This window comes from Scleropages formosus, chromosome 17, assembly GCF_900964775.1.
Source record: "Scleropages formosus chromosome 17, fSclFor1.1, whole genome shotgun sequence".
NCBI classification, from domain to species: Eukaryota; Metazoa; Chordata; class Actinopteri; order Osteoglossiformes; family Osteoglossidae; genus Scleropages; species Scleropages formosus.
In genome coordinates, this window is record NC_041822.1 from 11,876,009 (window position 1) to 11,903,171 (window position 27,163).

At 43.5% G+C, this 27,163-nt stretch overlaps 1 protein-coding gene across 2 annotated transcripts in view; it reads left to right on the forward strand.

The window, feature by feature from the left end:
- The first annotated feature begins 16,807 nt into the window (after positions 1 to 16,807).
- Positions 16,808 to 27,163, forward strand: part of LOC108938373 (carboxyl-terminal PDZ ligand of neuronal nitric oxide synthase protein-like) — a 30,636-nt gene continuing 20,280 nt past the window's right edge. For both annotated transcript variants that reach the window (XM_018758909.2, XM_018758910.2), the window contains exons 1-2: positions 16,808 to 16,956; positions 22,139 to 22,210. In XM_018758909.2, the coding sequence (XP_018614425.1) occupies positions 16,849 to 16,956; positions 22,139 to 22,210 (180 nt within the window). In that variant the 5' untranslated portion in view covers positions 16,808 to 16,848. The remainder of the gene's footprint in view (positions 16,957 to 22,138; positions 22,211 to 27,163) is intronic.

The following is a 27,163-nucleotide window of genomic DNA, read 5'->3' on the forward strand; positions in this document are numbered from 1 at the left end:
AGTGCAGAGATCTGCTGTATCTAACTGTCCCTTCTTATAGTCCTACATTGAAATTAGGGCTGCAGACCCATGAGCTGATACTGATACTGAATGACACAGGAAAAATCTGCCTTACTTATTGTTTGGTACACTGGAATATCGACTCTATCCAAGACTCTAAAATTCTCTAAGACTTGAGAATTTTGCAAATTCTTCTTGTAATGAAAGATGTCATTTCATTCTCTTTAGAAACCAGCACATAAAAATTTTAAAAGGTGATGTATTGTTGAGTATTAGGTATACAAGCACTATTCTCAGTTGCAGCTTTTGAAGACTGAAAAATGTAACACCCTCTATGGAATTATCACTGAGTTTTAATTATAAATGTTTATTTTATAAAAAAAAAAAAAAAAAAAAACGTATCAAAAACATATATGCAAAGCACTAAATTAACTACTGGAAAAAAAACTAAGTTATGTAAAACATAACTTCAAAGAGTCTCTTTGAATTAATGGTTGTAAATATTTGGACAGAGCTGTGTTCATTATAAAATACCGAAGGAGCTCCAGTACTTCAGGTTCTGTCTGAGACTCTCTTCTAGATTTCTAGCAATCTAGGCAAGAAATAAGCACAGTAATGTCACACAGCAACACCTCTGTGCTTGTAAGACTGCGGACCAGTTCTCCCCAATGTTACCCCCAAAGCGAGCTTTACAATATGGCAAGTGCACATGGTTATTTGGTGAATGAAATCTAGTGCGCTGCAGTAGATTGGGGTTTTAGAGAGATGACAGTATAAGACCTTACCGTTGCCATGCTGAAATAACAGGAGGAATTACTGTAATGTGGACTGGGGATATGAAATTACCTCATTAAAAACTCAGTTTCATATGTCCAGTCATGGCTGAAAGGGTCTAGAGCCTATCCTGGAGGTAAGGGAACAAGTCTGGGTACATCCTGAATGAGACTAGGTCTATGACACAGCAATCAAGGACACACTCAGTCACATACTATGGTCAATTTTAAAGTCAGCAATTCACCTGACACGTATGTGTTTGAGTGAACATGGAGAAAACATGTAAACTCCGCACAGAAGTAGAATGAAAGTCACATCTGAGCTCACGTCTGAATGCAGGAAATGTGCACCATCGAAGCTACCCATTGTGCCACTGTACCATCCATTGATTAAAGTTTAAACAGAAATAAAATGTTCATGACTTAGAAGAATAGAGAAAGAAATAAAAAATGCATCCTGGGGCATATTTGGAGCAGATGTAGAATAGATATGTAGTGGTCCACATTTAAAGGTCACCTGGAAAAGAGTTGGAGAAGCTGAAGCAACTGGAACTGGCCTAGGTATAACCTAGAACAAACCTGGAGATAACTTGAGGCAGATCTAGAGTATACCTGCAACGGATTTGGAAGGAACATGCATCACTGACTGCTTCTTCAGGACCACTTAGTTGGAAGAATGTTGGATCAATGTGTGCGTATCCTGCAGACACCTGCTCTGAAAGTGGATCAGCTTACTAGTTGCAGTTTGCTGGCAAAACAGGCACTAAAACACCCTGAACTAAACCAACAGCTCAGAAATTAACCTCATACATCTGCAAAAATGTTCTATATTCTTCACACAAACCGTGTTCTGGCTTGTAAATTGTGCTGCTTAAACACAAAACAGTTGAATGATGAATGATGAATCCATTAAACCATAGTGTGTTGGTGCTTAAATACTGAAATACATTTCTTTCTTACGGTAGAGGTTTATTTTATTTCAGCAAAAAAAAGTAAGTCAGAGAAAGGCAAACAGCAGTTAATGTAATATGGGTTTTTTTTCTGGTTGATGTTGCTTTTCATATTGTCTAAATTCAGTTTTATGTACCAAGTTACTGTGTAATTTTCTTTGTCTTTATTCTATTCTTCATTCCATAGTCAGCAGTGATCTGTAATAGATTAGGTAAGATAATAGGTAGAGATGTCACCTTGCAATCAGAGAACCTGGGTTCAAATCCTGCTCCTATTGCAGGACACAGGTACTTACTGTGAATTGCTCCACTAAAAGCTACCCAGCTACAGAAATGAGCAAGTAATGCTGAGTAGTTCAATGAACTAACCTGACATTCCAAGCCTGCTTTGGAGAAAAGTGCCGGCATGATGAATAAATAATAGCAGATACAGGGTACTGTTCAAAAGACAGGTGTACATAAATGCTACGCCCAAAGCGATATCCCAGATTTACACAGAGACTGACATCTTCCAGTAGATTTGGTCTTCAGTGAACTTGCAGTATAATGTAATAACCCAGTTCTTCTACAGCAAAGAGTATATATTAAAAAAGGATGAAAAGCAGACCATACATTTCCATCTAAAGTCACCTAAAGGGTTGGTTTTGCAGTAGGTGAGGATCAACGCAGTAGATTAGACAAGCACTAGAGTTTGAAGCATACTTTGAACTGTAAATGGTTTCCCACCATTAAAGGGCCTTAACTGAACCTTGGCTGGGAGGGAAGTCATCTGAAAGGGCAAAGCCATCTAATCATGTGAGAGCCTTTTACCGAAAAGAGGACGATATAGGGTATGGAAGCACATTTTCCTCTCAGCAGAGACAGTCACAAAATATTACACAAGCTGCCGCTCTGGCTAGTCGCACACTTTATGAAAACAGACGTTTGTGTTGATGGTCTCCTTTCCATAGGTAATTTTTCTATGAAATGGTGAGCCAGTCCCACCAGTCCAAGACCAATGAAACCATTCTTTTTAACTCTATTCACAAGATCCCAACTCCAGCTCACAAGATACTTATGGAACAGAATTTCAAAAAATGAAGGAAAATAAAGACACTAATTTTTAACACATTGGGGTCCCATCCTGGGTGTGTCCCTCCCCCTTTGGCCTTGCACCCTGTGTTGCCGGGTAAGGCTCCGGCTCACTGGGACCCCACTCGAGACAAGCGGTTGTTGACAATGTGGATGAATGGATGGATGGATGGTAACCTCCAAGTATCCAGTGAAGGCAATGACTGCAGAATGCCATGAGAAGCGGTGGGAGAGATGGGGTTGTTGTGCTATAGGCATCGGCAAGAGATAGAGAATAAGTTATGCGCTGCCAAGTTGCCGATTCAGCATTGCTCTGTTCTGCACAACAAACCTGTGACATAGTGAAGATGTATTCATGTGCCCCCCTGATTATTTCCAAGGCAAATAATGTGAACAATGTGAGCCTTGTGGTCTGTTTTCCACCTTGGTATTGTGCAATAACTCACCACAGGATTCTGGGTAAAGTTCAGCTTTTGCCAATATTTTCACAATAATTCGTCCATATAGGAAAATATTAACGGCAGGAAAGCAATTCCTTCAGTCTATTTTCAGCATTAAGTCACCATGTACCATAAATTATTCATAGCTTTTCTTGTTTATCGTGGTTGCTTTAAAACTTTCCTTTGGGCATTGTTTGACCTTAGTGTACACTTCAGCTGCACGCACTGTCTAAATGTTCCTCCCTGCTGAGCGTCTTTTTTTATTGATATGTAGTTCTGTTGATCCTCATTAAATTTACAAAGACATATTTTAATCAAATGACAATTTTTAGAAAAAACAAAAGAAAATGTAGAAAAAATCAGACCGCGAGTACCTCAGCAACAAAACTATTCACAATTAGTTCAAATTTCTTTTCTGATCGGAAAAATTTGACAGGGAAAAGGAGAGACTACATGAAGTTCTGTTCTTTGATTCCAGAGGGAATGCAATGAAGTTGTATTAGTTTAAAGAAATGGAAAAAATAAAATATACTTCTTTCATGACATGCCCTTTGATGCACTAGACCTGTCCAGTTACACAAACCCCGCAGAAGGATCCCTACCTGAGTTTTGGTCCTGTGGCTTGAAATGAGCCATTCAGCCATCAGGTCTGAAAAGAGTTCAGAGCTGCTTTGGAAAAAGTACATTTATTCATTTAGGTGATGCTTTTTGCCAAAGAAACTTACAATTATTGACCCATTTATACAGCTGGGTAATTTTACTGGAGCAATTTAGGGTAAATATCTTGCTCAGGGGTACAACAGCCAGAGATGAGATTTGAACCTGCAACTTTTGGGGCTGAAGGCAATAGCTCTAATCACTACATTATCAGCTGTCTTGTAAAGTAAGGGTATTAAGCTTGGGGTCGTACTTTTAAGAAGGGATGGGCTGTAGACATGATGGTGATGGGGGGGTGAGGCTTATTGCACAACAGACTATAGCCAGATCTAAAGTCCTTGTTCCCTAGCAATAGAAGCTGCACACTCCATCCAACCAGCTTAGTGAAATTCACCTCAGATATGAACTAGACCTTCATTTCAATAAAACAGTTAATCCGATTTCAAAAGTCGCATCACTGTTCGCATCTGGACTACTGCAGGGCACCTTGTTCAGCCCAGTGAATCAATTGCAAGACTCAAAACTGTAATTACATTACTGGTCTAGCACATCAGGTAACTTTGTGTTATCACATCTGAGATCAGCGGAGGAATAAAGATGTTCTCCTTGAGTGAAGTCTGTGTTCTGAAGGTCAGACTTCAGTTTGGATCTGAATTATACCATCAGCTTCGCAGCATCAGCTCTTCTGTGCAGAGCTGTCTGATGGACAGTGTGTAAAGACAGCACTTGATTTGGCAGATTGTCTGTGAGTTTCGCATCTTTTTCTTGTGAGGTACACAAGCAGGTGTGAAAGGTGCTATTATAGTTAAGGATCACCATAAAGGGATGTGGTGGCACAGCAAGAAAAGCTGGTGCCTCACAGCTCCTGAGCTGCACGGTGGGCGTGGGGTACATCTGAGGGTGTGCGGACTTTGCATGATTCTCCCTGTCTTTACAGCCCCCAGATATGTACCGAAGAAGGCACTGGCCACCTACTTCCATTCCTCCCTTGGTGGTGACTACTAGTCAGACTTGACTCGACACATCCATCTATCCATGAAACAGATAGCAAATATAGCTATATCAATTTACATGTATTAAACAAAAATATGCTAACACAGGAGAATATTATGGCAGTAAAAATTAAAGAAGGATTTATTAAAGCTAAAGAAAAAGCTAATAAAGACATCAGAATAGACAACATACACACCAATGCCAACGAAAGAATATTGTCAATGTGAATTTTAGCAATGTCATGTAACATGTAATATTTAATCCACTGAATACATTAAAAGGGTTGGTAGTAGATGCTTGTGAGAGAAGGCTGACAGTTGGGGCATAGGCAAAGTTTCCCTGCAGCAGGATGATGAAGGAGCCCTTCATGTGAACCTCATTCACCACAGGCCATGAGCTGATCCAGGGGCTGAAAGCCTTCCAAGTCACTCCGATAACACCAAATCTACCCATCATTTGCACAAAGAGTACACTTGACATTTAAAGTTTTTATCAAATGAAAAAAGACACATTTAGCTCACTCTTCCAAACTGGACGATCTATGTAAGAGTGTAGGGTTGGCTTAGGAGCTGTTAAAGCGGAGCTTTTCATGTTCTTGCACTTCTTCAGGATGCTTGCCTGGCTACCTTGCTTATTTCATCTCTTATCAATCCAATTCTCCATGTTACATCCCATCATTTCCAAAGCATGTGTAAAATGAAATGTCCGAAAACATTGTGTGTGTCTGTTGTATTTCTTCAAACAAAAAACTGAGAAATTAGTGACATGAATTAGTGAAGTCGGTGATGTGAAAAGGCCATTTTGTTCTTTTATTCTTTTTTGATTGCTTTTTTAAAGAACTTGGAACAATACCATTCCAGTTTGTCTTTAATATTTCAGTACTGTGTATGGAAAACACATATGCACAAAGCATCCATCGGTAAACTCCGTCTGAAGTTCCCATGGTGCAGATATCCAGATGTTTGAAAGAAATGGAATGTAAATATCTCAAATTCTGTTGCATTGCATAAACCCATGACCGGGAACAAGCCCGTGTACTCATGAATAAATCATGTCATAACAAGGCTGGTCCTTCATCAAACCCTTCGCTTAACTCATAACAACTCATAACCGCGCCAATGTTGCAGCACTCTCCCGGGCAGTTAGAGAGCCGACAGCCGACCTTACAGATGACATTCTGTCCCAGAAATGATTAAAGTCTGGCTCCGTACCTCCATGAGTTGGAGGGAACGATGCAGATTCCTTTTCTGATGTACAGAGCACCTCTTTCCAATTACTCCTGGCCCGGTGCTCAGCTGACATTTATCCAATCCTAATAGAGCCACTGGCTCCCACCCTCTTTTTCTCCTCCTCCGCTGACATGTCCGCTTTTCCGTTCTCTGTCTGACAGAGGAGAGTCGTCAGCGCGATTGTCCTGCTATCGACAGGAGATAGCAGCGACTCAAGCAAGAGCCTCCTCTGAGAAGTCCTTAAGAAAGCCAAAAAAGAAAAGCTGACAGACGTTAAATGGAATACAAACAGATTAGTCTTTTTACACAGCCAGTTTTCCCCTGCGGAATCCAGTGTGAGGGTGACTAAATGTTTTGAGCAGCATTTGGACGACATCTATGGTAAAAGCTGTATTGTCAAAATGCAGAGGCAAAACAGAGTCTTCTACTACAGCAACAAAATTTGAGTGCCCGGGTGGGTGTGCACTTAAATATAGCTTTTTATGAAGAATAACGCAGAGGCTGTGAACTCTGCTATCGTTTGACCAGTAACAAAAGTCCAGTGGGAGAGCCCAGATTCCTTAAGATTACGAGGATGCTAGCTGGTCATAACACTGCCTGGCATCACATAATCAATCATCGAACAAAAAATATCCAGTGAGAGTGTGTGAATCTCAAAAATGACAAGCAAATATGTCATATTGCATTCTGAAAAACACACACACTTTCAGAACCACTCGTCCCATACGGGGTCACGGGAGCCTACCCGGTAACACAGGGCATAAGGCCGGAGGGGACACACCCAGGATGGGACGCCAGTCCATCACAAGGCACCCCAAGCGGGACTCAAACCGCAGACCCACTGAAAAGCAGGACCCAGTCCAACCCACTGCGCCACCGCACCACCCTTCTGAAAAACAGACTTGAACAAATGAGGACTTTCAACATTCCACACTATGTTAAGTCCATGACCTGATGCAGTTGGGAGTCCTACTTTGACAGTATGGTTTGCGATGCACGCCCTACAATGTAACAAGTTTAAAATGAAAAAGCTCCAATCTTTGAAACTGTCAAGTGGTGCAAACATGTTTTGCATTGCAGGAAACCTAGGCTTTGTGCACACTTCAAATCTGCAGTCCATTTCTTTCGGTAAATAAATGTAATATAGTGCTTCTTTAATGATTAAACTGAGCTTCCCCCTTTCGGGGATTTCAACAATCAGCCCTTTTGTCCATCCTCATGCTGCTTCCTGTTTGTCCCAGATGTCGTGCAAATGTCAGCAGCCATGCTTGAGTCTGGCCTCAGCGCCTCTGGTAGGGGAAGACCATCTGGTCCTCGTGCTCTTCCTCTCGTGGGTTTATTGCCTTTGGACATTTTATCTTGCTGAGATGGCGCTGAGCTCCATCTTTCAATCTTCTTTTCAATCTGCCGCCTTTTGCGCTGAGTGGGTCTCTAATCGGGTTTTCGGGAAAATGTTCAGACCTTTTCAAATGTCGCTCGACCTCTCCGAGTAGTTTCCTGCTCCTTTTTTATCTTGGCCAATCTGGCTGTCCGTTGCCCCACAAGAGAGTAGCTGCGTGTTGCTGTAGTGTTCTTCCATGTCCTGTTGCTGAGAGATTGATTTAAATCTGGGAACCAATGGTTCTTGAACATATTCTTGCACGTAGCCCTATTATATATCAGATTGCTTATTTTGGCTTTGTGTTGTACGTCCAGCAGGAATCAGAACGTGATATTTTTTCTTGCCGTACTTTCTTAATACTTGCTTTTTCTCCGACTGAAGCTGTGCAGAGCTACCATGTTGTAAGCATATGTTCTGTATCTTTAAATGGGAGCTATAATTTTTCCATTTTGTTAATGGAGAATTTGTTTTGGCACACCACAATATATGTGCAGGGGGAGAGGCTGTTCATTACACCCACTGACAGGGGGAATATTTGCTCCCGTCTACAGACAATCAGAACGGGGACTGGATGTTTATGAAAGATCACACTGCAATTTAGTACACAGAAATTAGTTCATTGACAGAAGCTCTACCATGAGCTGGAGCTCACCATGAGTCAACACTTACAGCCCACCCAGCATTGCTCCTTACATGCGCAAATAAGCTAATGAATGAATGTTTCACTTCCAATTTGTTAATTTTTGCCTGGTAATAAGGGGCTGAAATGATGCGTCCCAAAGCTCTAATCGTTTTTTCGGCTTCATTTATTCTAATTTCAAGTTGATTACTGGGAAGTCAAATAGCATTTGCGGTGGCAACCGTCTCTTCTGTTTGTTAGTTCATGGTTGTCTGATGAAGCCGTTGTGGTGATTTTGGCATCAGTGTTACAAACATGACCCCAAAGAGTCTGGTACGTCATGCATTAGATTAAATTAATTAATTCTCATTATCTGCTTGTATCATCCTGACTAACATTAGTAGTGTTCTTTTTTTTTTTTTTGTTACGCTTCTCTTGTCGCCCACGTATACAATCTGCATTAGCAGGAAACACATACAGCGAGTTATTTTCCCTTCCTTTCACTGAGAGCATTTACCTTCGGAAAGGAACAGGTTGACACAACCGTCCCATGAAGAAATGATTACAAATAAATCACAAATGTGTGTCATTTGCTCGCAATTTCATTCCATTTAACTCCTCCCTGCTTTCTCTTTCCCTTAAAAATATTTAAATTTTTTCCATTATGACACCTGTCCCAAAACAGTGGTTAAAAGCACTGGACGGTGAGTAGATGACATTACTGCTTTTAATTGATTTATGCAATTAATAAATCTAAACAGATGCTGTGATCTTTAATATGCACAATGTGTAAAGCTTTCAGGTGAAATTCAGACTGCAGACATTAATCTGGAAGAAATTAAATGACAATGACAAAATGATTATAACACACACGGCCACAAACAAGCACTCGAGGCACAGCTGTTTTTGCTCAGAATTCATAATAGCAACAGTTAATAAGTGAAAAATTAAATATTAATTGTGCACGAGCACGCATCTCCGTCATCAGAAACATATTGCATCTGGCTGCGGTCTGTAATTTGCATTGTGGGTATTCCTAATTGAGTTTCTTGGTGTGAAAAACGCATCAATCTGTGGAGCTGGTAGCTTCAGGCCAGACAGACAGGTCCTCTCAAAGAGCTCTTCTCCCTCCCCCTACTCATCTGCACCAAGAAGGTCCATTGATAAGCTACATGACTTTGATTTTAATTAAACACGTTGTTGAGGAAACTCCGGTGCCCGTCTGCACGCAGATTCAATGATTACTTGTTTGGTAAGTTAGACAAAGTAAATAAAGCCCTTTCTCATTGAATAAGGCCAGTGACATGCTTAGTAAGGCACGCACAGCTCTAGGAGAGTGTCACTTTGTAAGGAAGCCAAGCTGATTATATCTCTTTTTCCTCTCCCACCTTGTCTGCCGAGAGATCCAGTTCCGATCATCATAAGACAGACCGAACCAAGCCTGCTCGAGATACCGCTTTCAGATGTGACTTTTCAGCCTTTCAAATCTCAGTACGGTAAAGTTCCAGGAAGCATGTACGCTTTGGCCATACAGTATGCAAGGAAAAAGATAATGAGAGCCAGTTTTCAGAGGAGGAGCTGAGATTTTAAAGTTAGGTATTATAGAATGCCATTATTATACAATACTGTACCGTGAGTCATTTTCATTATAGCATGAAAATCAGCGATGTAGACAATCATGGTCGGATCATTTTCTGGGTAAGCAGAGGCAGAGAAGTGGTTTACCGTTGCGTTTTTCTCCGCACACGTGCATCTGTTAAATAAATAAATGTCTTTCGGTTGCAAACACTACGTACCTTGAGCCGTCTTCAAACCTCATAAGCAACTTAAGCGCTGTGAGGCACCAACACTAGCCTGCCACCCCACTATCCCACAGAGACGATCATGTAAGCATCATACTAGTGGAATAAAACAATAAGCCACAAATTTACATTCAGTCAGGGTTTTTAATTGAATACAAAGCTCTGATATTAGAGCTACATATTGATGTATATTTGCAGTGGCTATTATTTTAACTGGCCAAAAATAATGATATTGTATGTATGGTAATGTCTTGTATATATGAAATCAAAGCTGGCTTTCTGATAGACTATTCAGGTGAAAGAGTCTAGTATGACCTACAGGACTGTATTTCACTATGACCTCTGCAGCTTGTGATGGAAACAGACCATTCAGATGGCACCTCTGACAGCACAGGGGAGGCAGGTCGGGCCACAGGGTGCGATGGGGTGGCAGCCCTGCGTTGAGATGCCTGCCCTTGTTAGTCTCATGATGACAACTCATCGTCACAGTGTCACTGAAGCGCTTTAACTATCGCACGGTCGCCCATGAAATTCCATCACAGTATTTCAGGAGTTTAATTTTCCATTTAACAGACCAATGAGGATGAATTCGGTCATGCATTATTAGACCCAGCGGAGGAGAGTGACCTGTTCCTGTCGATCGGATGCGACGCGTAACGACATGGGCAGGCTGATGGATGAGGGCCTCACTAAAGGCCAGAGGGCAGGTTTTTGCAGCACTCAGCCATGGGGGTGGGGGTGGTGTTAGTTGCTATTGCAGCACCCTGCAGGTATCTAGCCCCAGCTGCCTGCATGCTATTAGGGGCCCCAGTGGATCCAGACCAGCCGGGTACTAAATTATTGTCTGCATGCAGCGCAGGAGTTGTTGCAAATGCATTGCGACTACATTGCGTCACACTCATCCTTTTGACTGTTCCTAAGCTCTGACTTTTTTGATGAATGATTCTGTCATTCATAGGTGCGCGCTGCCGGCCTTCGTGTTTGTTGAGGTGTTCTGCCCGCTGTGAGGTACAATGTGGTGTACAAGAGCTCATTCTTAAGAATTATTGGTTAATAGAGAAATCACAAGGAACTATAGATTAATTTAAACCGAAATGACCTATTTAACAATATTCAGAATTCTCTTTTAACATATGTAGGATTTACATTGTAAAGTGAAATGGAATCTTCAATAAATGATTTACATTATAATTTCTGGCAGCATTTGACGTTGTCTAACAGAAATTTCTGTCTTCAGAAGGGAAGTAATGTAGTATCTGAAAATTCAACACTATCAGTGGAAAAGGGGAGTGTTGGTTCCATCAAGACATTTATTCCACCCCCCACAAAGCCTTCGGACACAGGTGGCTGCAGGAGCACCACGCAGAAGTTACTCCCCAGCTCACACTCCACCTGAACCACCATGGAGCCACTTAAAGAACTGCTCTAAGACGCATATACATACAGTACCTGCTGAGACTTAACGCTTGGACTTCCGCTGATGTGGCTCGAGTTAAGGGTGGCTGCCGTTGCCCTCGCTGTCTGTGCATATTCATACAGTACGTATTCTGTGTAACTGGACACAGCACAGGTATGTCTCACCTTGCTTGGAGAAATAACTAGGGCGACAGAACCTGCTGGCTGAAGAGCTGTTTCCAAATTTCACCCCAAGGGCAGTCAGCATGTGCACTGTGCTATAATCCAAGGCTGAAGACATAACAGAACTTATTAATTAGCCTCACTTACAGAAGGTCACTGCAGTCGGCAGGTGTCGGAACAGCATGGACTTGTGATCCGCATCACCAGACTGTGCAGTTGTACATCTCAATACACTGTCTGCAAAAAACATTGTCAGACGTGCTGCGGCGTTAACAGCTCCAGCCAACTGCACATTGCCAAAAATCACAGTCATTCACTTCGAAGACTGAATATTACGTTATAAAAATGAAAGACATTTGGCCTCAGACTGTATCTCTACCTCCCCAAACCTATCTGTGCTAACGCTTGAAAAGGCCTGGTTTGATGTAGAAAACAGGTTTTCGAATTTAGTCTGCATATATAAGCCAACAACATACTGTATGACACATACTGTACAGTGAGGGTCTGTGACCTGCAGACAGCAATCACATCCTTCTTTGAACATTTTAGGGCTTCAGAGACAAACATCAATTACCGAATAGGTCTCCCTTTTGGAGTTCCCTCCCATTCTGCCCGTCTTTTTCTAAAAGATGCCATATTTGCATGAGGAAAAGCATTGTATCTGTGTGTTTTTACTGCCATCTAGAGAAACAAGTGAAATCAGGTAGGAGACAGTGGGATATTACTCTTTGTGTTGTGTTCCAACCTCTAGTTGTGCTTCGTTTGAAGTACAGAGCCTGGAACAAATGGACACCTACTTGTGATAAATATGTTAACGTACATGACACTCTCTTCTTGACTTGGAGTGAGAGTGTGTGCTTTTTTTAAATTTCATTATGCATTTAATTTCTCCTTCACTACATAGGAGCCGGGGGGTGCGGTGGCGCAGTGGGTTGGACCGCAGTTCTGCTCTCCAGTGGGTCTGGGGTTCGAGTCCTGCTTGGGGTGCCTTGCGACGGACTGGCGTCCCGTCCTGGGTATGTCCCCTCCCCCTCCGGCCTTACGCCCTGTGTTACTGGGTTGGCTCCGGTTCCCTGCAACCCTGTATGGGACAAGCGGTTCTGAAAGTGTGTGTGTGTGTGTGTACATAGGAGCCAACTATTCCTGCTTAGAGTTATTTAGGTTACAAATCTTCTAAAGAAAAAAAACCCTGGTAACAATTACATTTTTTAGCTGTACTTCTTTCGTTTCAGCTGTATCATTTTAATAGGCATTTGCTATACATTATGCAGATTTATTTCAGCCTGATATTTAATGTACATTAGTTTTTGATAACAACACATATCTATTTTATTTCTGTAAAAGTAGAAAACATAAGAATCCACAAACTTCTTGTTATTACAGGTCATAAGTGAAATTTCTAGGATTCAAAAATGTATTATTATTATTATTACTGGTCATAAGTGAAATAGCATTTAACATAGTTTTGGCTAAGCATATTAACACGAAAAGTGAGGGGAGTGTCATTCTTTTCTCACACTATTCCGGTGATTGGCACAGTAGGAACATTCAATTATGACATATGGACAATGCTTCAAATTACAGGGGAGATATAATATTACTTTCTGAATCATTCTGCCGATCCATTTCCAAGAGGAAATACAGAAAATTAAGCACAGTTTCAAAAGCATCCGTGATCTTCAGAATTATCATAGTAACGGGTTCCTGACTGAATGCGCAGGGTTGCTTTTTCATTTAATCGTGTATTATCGAGTTAAATGTCATCCAGAAACAATTAACTACAAAATGAAAGGTGTAATTATTACTTCATTACTCAATTATATCCATTTTTATTTTTGGTGCCACTGGGGAAATTTTATGTCAGAAGCTGCAATAATGTAAAAGTTTCATTGTTCAGAAAGGGGACTTGTTAGATGTCTAGGGTGTGGAAAAAGTCCAGATACCGTGACACTTACATGGTTGGTTTCATCTCACCAGGTTCCATTTTCTGCATATCTGAGACAAATTTTATTCTTTGCACTGATTTTTAAACAACATTGAAAAATAAATCCTACCCTTTTATTGCAAATGGGGCAATAGGTAGGATAGTGGTCAGGGTTGGTGCCTTGAAGTGTCATAGTTCATGTCCCACTCCTGTTGCGCCACCCTCAGCCCAGGTACTTACATTGAACTCACGGAGGATGAATTGTCTGCCGTATCAGAGGGTACAATACCACAACCTGCCTTTCATCAAAGTGTCAGAAAAGTAAAACATGTAAAATAATTGGTGTTCCAGATCTGTAAAACACTTATTAAATGTTTCACATATGTATTAATGCTGAATTAATTATTAAAACATTTAAGTGAGAAATTAATTAAATGTTTTAAAAAATGTTAAAAGCATTTACTTAATATATTAAATGCTAATGGGAGAAATTATTTACTGTTTAAATTTTCACAGTGCTCTCTGAGATTTCAAACTTTAATAAAATTACAGAGTGATATTTCTTATAAATATAAGCAATCTTATAGGAAATAAGATATTTCTTATACATATAAGTATGTGTTATGTCATGTTCGGTACTCCACACTCATTTTCAGTACAGTTCCAGGGAAGCCGTGTCATGATGCTGAGACTAGTTTTGAAACTGATACGTTTTTTCACAATCTGTCAGGCACACAGAATGAACTGGTATGTTTTTCCCAGAAAGTTTCTGCTAATGTGACCACTTGTAGCTATAACATCAAGTAAAAATTCCAAATTTAAATGTAGTTTTACTCACATAGAGACATTACCCAATTTAAATTAACCAGGAGCCCCCAGTGTAGCTCAACTGTTCGAAGCTTTTTTCTAAGATTTCATTGTTTATTTCTCTGTTCTTTTAATTCCGTAACATTTTTATATTGTTTGTTGTTTTGTTTTATTGGTTTAGACCTCATGTGCCAAAGTCTCTAATTCATTTGTGCCTAAAAATATACAGTATTATAACTTCAATAAACATGAGGATCCAAGATGTTTTAGATCACATAAAAATGTAAGTATGAACAATCTGAAAAGTATTTTAAAAGGACGGGAATTTAATTTTTAGCACGGAAGCGTAAACAAAGCCTTACACAGGATATTTAAAAACCAAGCAGCCGACACAGACAGTGATTGTGAAAGGTGCCTAACACACCCACACCACAACCTTCCCAGTGCCACAGAGTTCTCCTTAGGCCAGCATCATAGGGACAGGGAGCATAATGGTTACAGCTACTGCCTTTGGATCCGAAGGCTGCAGGTTTGCATCTCATTTCTGAGTGCTGTATCCTTAAGCAAAAGGTCTTTTCAACAAAAGAAATAATATCTAACTGTACAAATGGGTAAGTAATTGTAGGTAGATCAGCACTGTAAGTTGATTTGGCAAGAAGTGTTAGATAAATGTAACATCTGCACAGTTTGCCCGGGTTACATCCTGGGAAAGTAAAAGTGACTTTAAACTCATACTGACCAGTCATTAGTTTATAAGTGTTGCCTTTATTACTAAGAAAACAGAGGACTACTTTTACAGAAATTGAAATAATCACTATGTCCGGTAATGTTTTCCGCATTCAGAGTCAGTTATAGAGCTGTTGGAGTGAGCCCACAAGCATGTGTTTACACAAAACAATATTATATATGCTGACAACCATCTTTATAAAACTTTAAACATAAAGCATGACATATAACTTTGTGCATGTACATATGTTTGTACTTCATGCACCTACCCCTCCATCCATCCATCCATCCAGTTTCAATAACCGCTTGTTCTGAGCAGGGTCCTGGTAAACCGGAGCCTATTCTGGAAGCATTATGTGCAAGGCTGAGGAGGTACATCCTGGACTAAATGCCAGCCCATCACAAGGTAGCCACACACAGTCACTCACTCTAAGGGCAAAATAGCATTACCAGTTCACCGGATCTGCAAGTCTTTGGACTGTGGGAGGAAACAAGAGCACCTGGAGGAAACCCACATAGACACTGGGAGAACATGTAAACTGCACACAGAGTGAGCAGAAATCAAGCCCATGTTCTCTTGCTCCATCCAAGCTTAATATGAATTATTATGCAAAATTCTTGCAGCATTGTTTCTGTGTGATTCATAATGCAAGATTTTTCACAATAATTTTTACCATTGATAAGAATACCATTGCTTATCTGTATATCTTAAAATATTTTTTTTTTAAAAAAATGGTGGGAGGGTATCGGGATTTGCCTATCCTGTGTTTTATGCACCTACTTGATCGATGAACCTCGATGCAGCAAGTGGTAGGGAACAAATTAGGTTTGCTTGAGACTTTCGTGTCTGCAGCTATGTCTCCTTCTCTCAATGTAATGCATAAATTGTACTTTTGCTGAGATGTACGTCGCTTTGGGCAAAAGCGTCTGCAAAATGAATAAATGTAAATGAATGACCTATGGACATTGGGACCTTTTGCAGGGCACCATCTCCCATGTTCTACTGAATATGCCAGTAGTTCAAATACACACACACACATTTTCAGAACCGCTTGTCCCTTACGGGGTCACGGAGCCTACCCGACAACACAGGGCGTAAGGCCGGAGGGGGAAGGGGACGCACCCAGGATGGGACGCCAGTCCGCCGCAAGGCACCCCAAGCGGGACTCGAACCCCAGACTCACCGGAGAGCAGGACTGCGGTCCAACCCACTGCACCCCCTGTAGTTCAAATAGTCAAATGTTTATCTCATACTGTTTATTACAGCTTTACATACATCAAAATGTGCTCCATACATAACAACAGGTTTCTGCCCTGAGGTGTACCCTGCCTCATGCCCTCATGACTCTGGACCATCAGGAAACAGCACTGGACAACCTTTTATAGATGGATGGATGGATGGATGGATGGGCAGGCAGGTGGGCAGATGGATGAGCAGGCAGGTGGGCAGATGGATGGATGGATGGATGGATGGACAGGCAGGCAGATGGATGGATGGATGGATGGCTACTAGAAACAATTGGTCAGAAGGTGCTAGAAACACAGTAAAATGGCTGTGTCCTTTTCTTTCAGCAATGTGACTTTGCCCCAACCCAATGCGGTGTGTGTAGATACGTGAGTGGAGCTCCAGCCGCTGCCAGCGAGCCGGTGTGTGTGTGTGTGTGTGTGTGTGTGTGTGTGTGTGTGTGTGTGTGTGCCAGTGGAAATAGAGCCAGGAGGCCAGGAGAGGAGCTGCAGAGTCCGGGGCTTGGCTCCTGTCTGCCGCTCTCACTGCGCCACCGCCATGGTGTGTGGCGGAGCGTGAGGAGACAGACAGACAGACAGACAGACACAAACGCACACGCGCGCGCGCGCGCACGCACACGAACGCACGCACACGCACGTGCGTCGTCGAGGACATGCCGGTGCGAAACGGATACAACCTTGTGGAGGAAGCGGCGGCGGATCTGCGTGTCCCGCTGTACGACGAAGAAGCTTTTAGGCATGGTATCACCTTCCAGAGCAAGGTGTGTGTGCGTGAGTGTGTTCTGCTAAGAATGAATAGTCGCATCGTCTTCAGAATAATTCCAGCAATGAAATGACTGAGTCAGTGTCGAAGTGCAAATTATTTGAATTGATTCGTGTCACGACGCGCGATCTGTGTCTGGATGTTCGCCGAGCGAGTCCGAGTCAGACATCATCCCGAATTCCTTGTCGTCATAAATATTACAGTAATACAGCATTTAAGAGAAGCTATAAGATAAGATAAAACTTTTTTTATTCATCCCGAAGGAAATTGAATTCTTCTTGTGCCAGAGATTGCGCAAACAGATAACGGTAACCACAATAATTAAATATAAAAGTAAAAAAAAAAAATAAAATAAAATAATAATAATATTTCCTGTCCACCATGACTGGAGAGAAACATTTCTGGTCTCTGCTGAAGAAGTGTACTACAGTATTCATACAGTAAGTGAGTGTAATCTGGTCGACGGATGTTGGTTCCTTGTTTTGTGAAGATGTAGGCTATGTCTGTGTGTGTACTAAGTTACTGAATTTACTGAATTTCCCCTCTCTTGGGTCAATAATTATTCATCTTATCTGTTACACTCGTACCTCAACTTATGAGCACTGTTCGTACTGGAAGTGCGTTCATAACTCGAATTGTTCACAAGTCTGGATACCATCTCATGATCATAAAGCTCAGGAATACACCTTAATTCTTCAGTTTATTCTGGAGTTTGGTTGCGATCGAAATGTCAGATAAAGCTGTAATTACTTAAAAATTCACTGTCGGACTTATATTTATTCTATTTTTATCAATACTAGTATATAGTACAGTACTCAGTCTTCTTGAAGGACATGGTGGTGCAGCAGTTGGAACTCCATCGATAGGATTCCACCTTTTTTTTTATTTTTGTTTTATTATCATTTATTAATCTTCGGTGGGCTCACCACCTGCCGGAGAAACCGTAAGGGGCCGGTGCATTGTGAGTTGGGCGGTGGTCGGGGCCGAGTGCCCGGCCGACCCAAACCTCGGGCGCCAACTCTGGTTTTTGGGACTTGGAATGTCACCTCACTGGCGGGGAAGGAGCCTGAGCTGGTGCGGGAAGTTGAGAGATACCGTCTAGATATAGTCGGGCTCACTTCCACTCACAGCTTGGGTTCTGGAACCACTCTACTCGATCGAGGGTGGACTCTCCACTATTCTGGCGTTGCCCAAGGTGAGAGGCGGCGGGCTGGTGTGGGCTTATTAATAGCCCCCCAGTTCAGCCGCCATGTGTTGGAGTCTACCCTGGTGAATGAGAGGGTCATGTCCCTACGCCTTCGGGTTAGGGAACGGTCTCTCACTGTCGTTTGTGCTTATGCGCCTAGCGGCAGTGTAGAGTACCCGGCCTTTTTAGAGTCCCTGGGGGGTGTGCTGGAAAGCGCTCCCACTGGGGACTCTGTCGTTCTACTGGGGGACTTTAACGCCCACGTGGGCAGCGACAGTGATACCTGGAGGGGCGTGATTGGGAGGAACGGCCTCCCTGATCTGAACCCGAGCGGTGAGTTGTTATTGGATTTCTGTGCTAGTCGCGGTTTATCCATAACGAACACCATGTTCATGCATAAGGGTGTCCACCAGTGCACTTGGCACCAGGACACCCTAGGTCGGAGGTCGATGATCGACTTTGTAGTCGTTTCTTCTGACCTTCGGCCATATGTCTTGGACACTCGGGTGAAGAGAGGGGCTGAGCTGTCAACTGATCACCACCTGGTGGTGAGTTGGATTCGATGGCGGGGGAAAAAGCTGGATAGACCTGGCAGGCCCAAACGCATAGTGAGGGTCTGTTGGGAACGTTTGGCGGAGGCCCCTGTCAGAGAGGTCTTCAACTCCCACCTCCGACAGAGCTTCAACCAGGTCCCGAGGGAGGTGGGGGACATTGAGTCCGAATGGACTATGTTCCGCTCCTCCATTGTCGGTGCGGCGGTTCGGAGCTGCGGCCATAAGGTCTCCGGTGCCTGTCGCGGCGGCAATCCCCGAACACGGTGGTGGACACCGGAAGTAAGGGATGCCGTCAAGCTGAAGAAGGAGTTCTATCGGGCCTGGCTGGCTCATGGGACTCCTGAAGCAGCTGACAGGTACCGACGGGCCAAACGGAGCGCGGCTCTGGCAGTCGCCGCGGCAAAAACTCGGGCTTGGGAGGAGTTCGGTGAGGCCATGGAGGAAGACTTTCGGTCGGCCTCAAAGAGATTCTGGCAAACCGTCCGGCGACTCAGAGGGGGGAAGCGGTGTTCCACGAACACTGTTTACAGTGGAAGTGGTGCGCTGCTGACCTCAGCTGAGGATGTTCTCGGGCGGTGGAAGGAGTACTTTGAGGATCTCCTCAATCCCTCCGACACGCCTTCCGTAGAGGAAGCTGAGGCTGGGGACTCGGAGGGGGACTCGTCCATTACCCTGGCTGAAGTTGCTGAGGTAGTCAAAAAACTCCTCGGTGGCAAGGCTCCGGGGGTGGATGAGATCCGCCCCGAGTTTCTCAAGTCTCTGGATGTTGTGGGGCTGTCTTGGCTGACACGCCTCTGCAGCATCGCGTGGAGTTCGGGAACGGTGCCTCTGGACTGGCAGACCGGGGTGGTGGTCCCTCTTTTTAAGAAGGGGGACCGGAGATTGTGTTCCAACTACAGGGGGATCACACTCCTTAGCCTCCCTGGGAAAGTCTATGCCAGGGTACTGGAAAGGAGAATCCGACTGATAGTCGAACCTCGGATCCAGGAGGAGCAATGCGGTTTTCGTCCTGGCCGTGGAACACTGGACCAGCTCTATACCCTCACTAGGGTGCTGGAGGGTTCGTGGGAGTTTGCCCAACCAGTCCATATGTGTTTTGTGGACCTGGAGAAGGCATTCGACCGTGTCCCTCGTGGCATCCTGTGGGGGGTGCTTCGGGATTATGGGGTTCGGGGCTCGTTGCTACGGGCTGTTCGTTCCCTGTATGACCGGAGCAGGAGCTTGGTTCGCATTGCCGGCAGTAAGTCAGACCTTTTCCCGGTGCATGTTGGACTCCGCCAGGGCTGCCCTTTGTCACCGATTCTGTTCATTATCTTTATGGACAGAATTTCTAGGCGCAGTCAGGGAACGGAGGGTGTCTGCTTTGGTGGCCGCGAGATCTCGTCTCTGCTTTTTGCGGACGATGTGGTCCTGTTGGCTTCATCAAGTCAAGACTTGCAGCGTGCACTGGGGAGGTTTGCAGCCGAGTGCGAAGCGGCGGGGATGAGAATCAGCACCTCCAAATCCGAGGCCATGGTTCTCAGTCGGAAAAAGGTGGATTGCTCCCTCCGGGTTAGGGGGGAGTTGCTCCCTCAAGTGGAGGAGTTTAAGTATCTCGGGGTCTCGTTCACGAGTGAGGGAAAAATGGAGCGGCAGGTTGACAGGCAGATCGGTGCGGCGTCCGCAGTAATGCGGTCATTGTACCGGTCTGTTGTGGTGAAGAGGGAGCTGAGTTGTAAGGCGAAGCTCTCAATTTACCGGTCGATCTACGTTCCTACCCTCACCTATGGTCATGAACTCTGGATCATGACCGAAAGAATGAGATCGCGGATACAAGCGGCAGAAATGAGTTTCCTCCGCAGAGTGGCTGGGCGCACCCTTAGGGATAGGGTGAGGAGCTCAGTCACCCGGGAGGAGCTCGGAGTAGAGCCGCTGCTCCTCCGCATCGAGAGGAGCCAGTTGAGGTGGCTCGGGCATCTGTTCCGGATGCCTCCTGGACGCCTCCCTGGGGAGGTGTTCCGGGCTTGTCCCACTGGGAGGAGGCCTCGGGGCAGACCCAGGACACGTTGGAGAGACTACATCTCCCAGCTGGCCTGGGAACGCCTTGGGGTTCCCCCAGAGGAACTGGAGGAGGTGTGCGGGGAGAGGGAAGTCTGGAGTACTCTGCTCGGACTGCTGCCCCCGCGACCCGGCCCCGGATAAAGCGGAGGAAGATGGATGGATGGATGGATGGATCATTTATTAACATGAAGCAACATTAAAGTCTACTATAAAATGACTGCAAATAAAAATATGTCCTCTCCACAACCTTCTATTCAGTGTTTTGTGTCAGTTTTATACATGCAAGACAGTACCGTGTTCCTCCTGAGCATCTGGTATGAGAGGAGAATGCAACTATAAAGAAAGAATAAGTTTCAGTGTAATGGAGGAAAGTGTGGGCAGAGAATACTAAAAAGTTTCACCTTAAATGCCAGCTACGTGTGTCATTTGTGACTGAAGCCACAACAAAACTGGCCGTAAGATTGGAACTGATTCATGGCAGGAATGTGTTTGTCAGCATCTGCTCACTTTTAGTTTGTAACCAAAAAAAAAAAAAAAAAAAAACAGGAAAAAATTGACACATACCTGTATTTATTTGCTCGGTAACTTTCATTAATAAATTAAAAACACACTGAATAAAATCTATCCTGCACAGCTCCAAAGTTGCCCCTCTTCCCCATAGTGCTAAGTTTCTATTCTGGGTGTGTTTTGCATCAGAATAATGGTGGCAAGCAGAAATGCAGGTCATTTTACCTTCTGCAACAGAGAAAATCTAGAACACAGAACAGTGAAGGAAATGAAATCAGAAATAAGTTTATAAGCTGAGAAATGCTTGTGTCTTTGAATGTGCATAAGTGGGATGGTTGTAAAATGAGGTACAAGTGTACAGAGTGCAGTGAATCCCAATTAAGACTTATGTTGTCATTAAATACAGTGTGTTACTAAGTTTAAGTGGGTAATTTGTCAAAATTTAGAGATAAATGTATGGTTTTTTTGACTGAACAAAGTCATTGGCCTGGTGTAATACAGTCCCCACTCACTTTTTATAATTGTGTGTTTTCTGCAAGGTGTGTACCACATTTCACGAGGACAGTTTGTTTACTGACTGGGAGAACTGTTATAGTTCTTTTTTTTTTTTTTGCTCAGGAGTCTCACAACTTTTTGGAAGTTCTTGAAAATACTCATCTTTATCCTGGCAGGGCATAACGAAGAAAAGTCATGTATGGAAAGTACCTGGAAGACCATTCGGTGTACCGAGTAATGAAGCTGCTCAATAGGAAAGTGTGGATGAATTAGATCTGCATGATGTGTGCAGCTATTGAGTCTCCACAACATGTTTCCCAAGAACACCTGGCTGCCTACACGATTAGACAATTTTGTGCCGTTGATTGTAGTGACCTTCTTGTGTTTGCCGTTCACAGTACGTTGGCAGCCTGAACATGCCAAGGCCCAGCAGTCGCGTGGAGATCGTGGCAGCCATGAGGAGAATCAGGGTGAGGTGTTTACCTTTGAGTGGGAACAAACCATCACACACATGCACTTAACCTAGATGCAATGAACACTACAATATGTCCATTTACTGTTACATTGGTTGTTTCAAAAACAAGTCCAGGAAGCCCAACTTTGTGGTGAGTTTGACATTGTTCTCATTTGAAGTACTTTGGAAAGTGGTTTCATGCTTGACGGTGGTATCCAGCTTCATCCATAATTTAATTTTTGCAAGTTCTGCGACTGTCCGTTTGTACAGAACCAGTCAAAAGTTTGAGTACACTTGTTGGAATGTACACTTTTCATAACTGACTAAGCATTACATCATATAAGCTTCTGTAAAGGCTCTGTGATACACTATAATTCCAGGATAAGATCTGCACCACTGCAACTTCGCATTGGACGAGCACAGTTTACTGTAACTTTTGACTGGTGCCGTATATTTTAAGCTTCAGCAAGTCAAATGGTCAGATGAGCTTTTGCCAGAAAGAAATGGTTACGAACTTTGTAATGATATAAAATCACCAGCACTAGAAATGTAATGGAAAGCCTTGCGTTGTTTTTTAGGGAGTTGGGGGGCAAAGCCATTTCCAGTTCATCTTGAACATATTCAACTGCGCTTTCACATGTGTTTGTGAGGCTTCAGAAATAACAAGGTAAAGGTCATGGTTCCTGCCAGCCTGTCAGTTTACTTCCTGAGGTGTCGATTTGCAATTCAGGACCCAGCGGGCTCCTGTGTACCCAGAAGGATCCCCATTGGTTTTAATGAGAGGAAGTGTGTGCATGATTGAGCGGCAGCTTTGAGTCCATTCCGCCTCCACCCTCAGCTGGGTTCAGTGAGAGAAGCACAAAGGAGGAGGTCTCATTCACTAATTCTCTACTGGCTCATTGGTTTCCTGACCTGGATCGGCATTGTCTTTTTCATTGAAAAATACTATAGTAATACTATAGACGGAATCACCTTTTTGCTTTTAAGAGAAAGCGGTTTATTAACAGTTCATACATTTGTTACCTGTAGTCCAGTTTACGTTATTCTGCATGGGCACTGCAGTGTTGGCTACATACCAGGAAGCATGTAGACAGGGCAGTAGCTAGGAATTATGGTCCTGAAAAAAATAACCCCCCCACCCCTTTAAGTGTAATAAAGTGATTACTGCTAGAATTTCTCTGGGTCCTCTTCAGACATGGTTCCTAAAATTATCAGCACCATTCATCCCACTAGCAACAGCCCTGCATGTACACAAATACATAAAACAGTCTGTGAACCATTTCTGGACAAGGCATTCTTGCCAAAGCTTTGTATCTGTTGACACTTATGTTAATCGTGGGTTTAGAAACATTAAATAGAAATGTCAAAATTTCCAAAAGGATTTTTCCTCGTTTGCCCATTCTTTTCTCTTAAATATGTTACAACAGTTTGTAATGCAGAACCACTGCATATTCCGAGTAGATTTAGCAGGCTTTTAATAACTATACTTGCAACTACTTACCTAGCTCATCCTTGAATGCAAAACAAACTCACAAAGCTTAGTTATTCTCCAGCTTTCTGCACATATGCCACTGAATATATTTAAGTGATATCACATATGAGCAACCACACTTTCTTATGTTAAAGTCCATTTGAAAGATATTAGCACAATGTACCAGTCGCTGTTATTTGTATGAGTAAGAGTAGCTGTAAGGCTCACTAAGGCGACAGGGTTATTTTAAGACAGAAGGTATTACTTATTTAAAATCCTCACTGCCTTCACTGACAAGGATATCATCCATTTTTAGGTTAACAACATCTAAACCTGGTCTGTGCACTGCAACTTCTCCGCAAGACGCTAGAGAACTGAAATACGGAAATAAAATAATCAAATGGAGAAGTCTTTTTGCCAGTGGGAGAAAGATAGAATAAAGTGAAAACCCACACACACACCTCCACATAAAGGGTCGCACACATACACAATATCTGCTGGTCCTGGTGGGCTTTTAGTAAATAGTTGGGTTAGGTATGATCAGCATCAAGTTCAGTTTTACTGTGTGTTTATTCTGTAGGGAGGAAAGAAAATTCTCTTCTCTTTCTGAGATCATTTCTTGAATGTTTCTGAGGCAACTCCCAGTAGTCACGATAAAGCAAAGGTTGTAAGGAAGCATTGTAGATGCAACGTAAATTAAGTTCCCTTATTTATAGCGAAAGAAGTTGATGAACATGGACAACACAGGCAATCAAGGGCTTTTCTGTGAAGTAAGCCCATAGTGCTGTATTTCTCTAAAGTCCTTTTTTATGTTTTCCGTAGTGTTCATCCATTAGTGATTTATGTGGGTATCTCTGTTCCTGTGATGCTGCATATACTCAGTGATTTCAGCACTGCTCCTCTTTGATAATAAGCCAATATTTTAAATTTCTTTTTTGGGAAAGTAGTGGGATGATTTTGCTTTTCAGCTCAACACAAAAGTGATCTTTTAAATATTTAACTGGAAAAGAGAGCATATGCATGGGTGCAGTAATGTGTGAAGTTAATGACACACCTTGTGCTGTCAAAGTGACAGGATACTTAATACTTAACAAGTGACAGGAGCAATACTTAATGGGTGTGTCTGTGAGACTACTTGAGCGGATGCTTCCGTGATGAAAACAAGCAAAACCTGTAGCCAGTGAAGTCCTACCACAATCCCCCTCTGCCCCAACTTGCAAACAGTCCAGATCTCATCAAAGCAATTCCTTTTGTTTGTCTCCCAGCGCTGTGGACAGCCCTGCTATTGGCGGTTGCCTAGTCCTCATGCAGAGCCAAAGAAAAAATCCATTCACTGATGCCATTCCTCCATTCTGCCATGGCTGTTATCCCAGAATGCAGCTGGATAGGTCTGGAGAAAGCTAAGTGCTCTGCTGCATTAATGACTGACGGATAAAAGGCTGCCGTTATTTTCATTCAGGCAGCAGAATGCCGAACATAGCACCGAACAGACAGCTAAACACACAAATTCTCAGCACCCGGGCCATTAGTCTTTCAAGCAGTCAGTCCGAGATAAATATACATAATGGCTGGATTTCTCCTTTTCCCTCCTTTCTCACTATTAAAAATAACCACAAATACTGTATGTGTAGTCCAAGTCAGCTTTTATCGGCTAAGTAAGAGAGTACAGAAGTGGTTTATCATTGCCCTTTTTTGCACGTCTTTTTCACTGTGGATGGAAGCCCCCACAAACAGAGGGGCAAGATGCAAACCGTGGACAGGCTGAGCGGGGACCAAACACAATGCATGTGCTGTGAGGCACCAGTATTATGTATACATCTGTGTATGTTTATTACCTCTGATTTTATTCACCCATGTGATGCCAAACATTTACCCCTAATTGGAAAGGTTAAAGATATTTTTAATTTTAAAATAGCTCAAAGTTGATAAAAATATTAAAATAGATGCATTACAGCATAATTCTTACATGTAATATAGCTTTATCCAGGACTTTTAAGGTACCTATCCAAAAAACAAATCAAAGTAGCTCTTTATTATTATGTTTTTACTGATTTCATATGTATCTATATTGATCTTTTACTGAATCTAACTTATTAGTAAAATGGATATTTGGATCCATCTATCCATTTTCTTGGCTGCTTAGTCCTTCTAGGGTCGCGGTGACAATAGGGAGGGCAGAGAAGCCCAGACGTCCTTGTCCCTCGCAGCTTCCTGCAGCTCAACCCTGGGGATCCCCAGCAGCTCCCAGCCCAACTGGGAGAAATAATCTCTCCAGCAGGTCCTGGGCTGACCTCGGGGTCTCGTCCCAGTTGGCCGTGCCCAATATACCTCCAAAGGGAGGCACCCGGGGGGCATCCTTACCAGATGCCTGAACCACCTCAACTGCCTCCTCTCAATGTGGAGGAATAGCGGCTCTACTCTGAGTTCCTCCTGGATGGCATAACTCCTCACCCTGTCACAGAGAGTGAGTCCCACCAACCTGCGGAGAAAACTCATTTCAGTCACTTATATCCATGATCTTGTTCTTTCGGTAATTACCTAGAGTTCATGACCATAGGTGAGGGTAGGGACATAGACCAACCGCTGAATGGAGAGCTTTGCCTTATGGTTCAGCTCCCCCTTCACCACTACAGTCCGGTACAGTGACCGCAGTATTGCTGTCGCTGCTCCCAGTCTGCAGCGGATCTCACGCCCCCTTCTTCCCTCACTCGTGAATAAGACCCCAAGATGCTTAAACTCCTCCACCTGGGGCAAATTCTCTCCCCTTACCTGAAGGGGGCATGCCATCCTTTTCCATGAGAGAACCATGGATTCAGACTTGGAGGTGCTGATCCTCATACCAACTGCTTCACACTCGGCTGCAAACCGTTCCAGTGCATGCTGGAGGCATCCATGTGACAGTGCCAAAAGGACATCATCATCCGCAAAAAGCAGAGACATCACCTTCTAGTCCCCACATAGAATGCACTCCTGACCTCGACTGCGCCTTGATATCCTGTCCATTAAAACCAAAAACAGGAGTGGGGACAAGGCACAACCTTGGCGGAGTCGAACACCCACATTGAACAGGCTTAACTTAATGCCAAATATGTGGACACAGCTCTCGCTCCGTGTGTGCAGAGACCGAATGGCCCACAGCAGTGTCCCCGGCACCCCATACTCTCGAAGCACCTTCCACAGAATTTCTCGGGGAACACGGTCATAGGCCTGAGGTTCAACTATCCGCCGGAGCCTTCTTTCCAGCACCCTGGCATAGACTTTCCCAGGGAGGCTGAGAAGTGTGATACCCCGATAGTTGGCACACACTCTCCAATCCCCTTTCTTAAAGATAGGGACCACCACCCCAGTTTGCTAATCCAAAGGCACTGTCCCTGAGGTCCATTCAATATTGCAGAGGCGTGTCAGCCCTATGACAGCCCCACAACATCCAGGGCCTTAAGCAGTTCTGGGTGAATCTCATCCACCCCCAGTGCTTTGCCACTGTGGAGCTTTCCAACT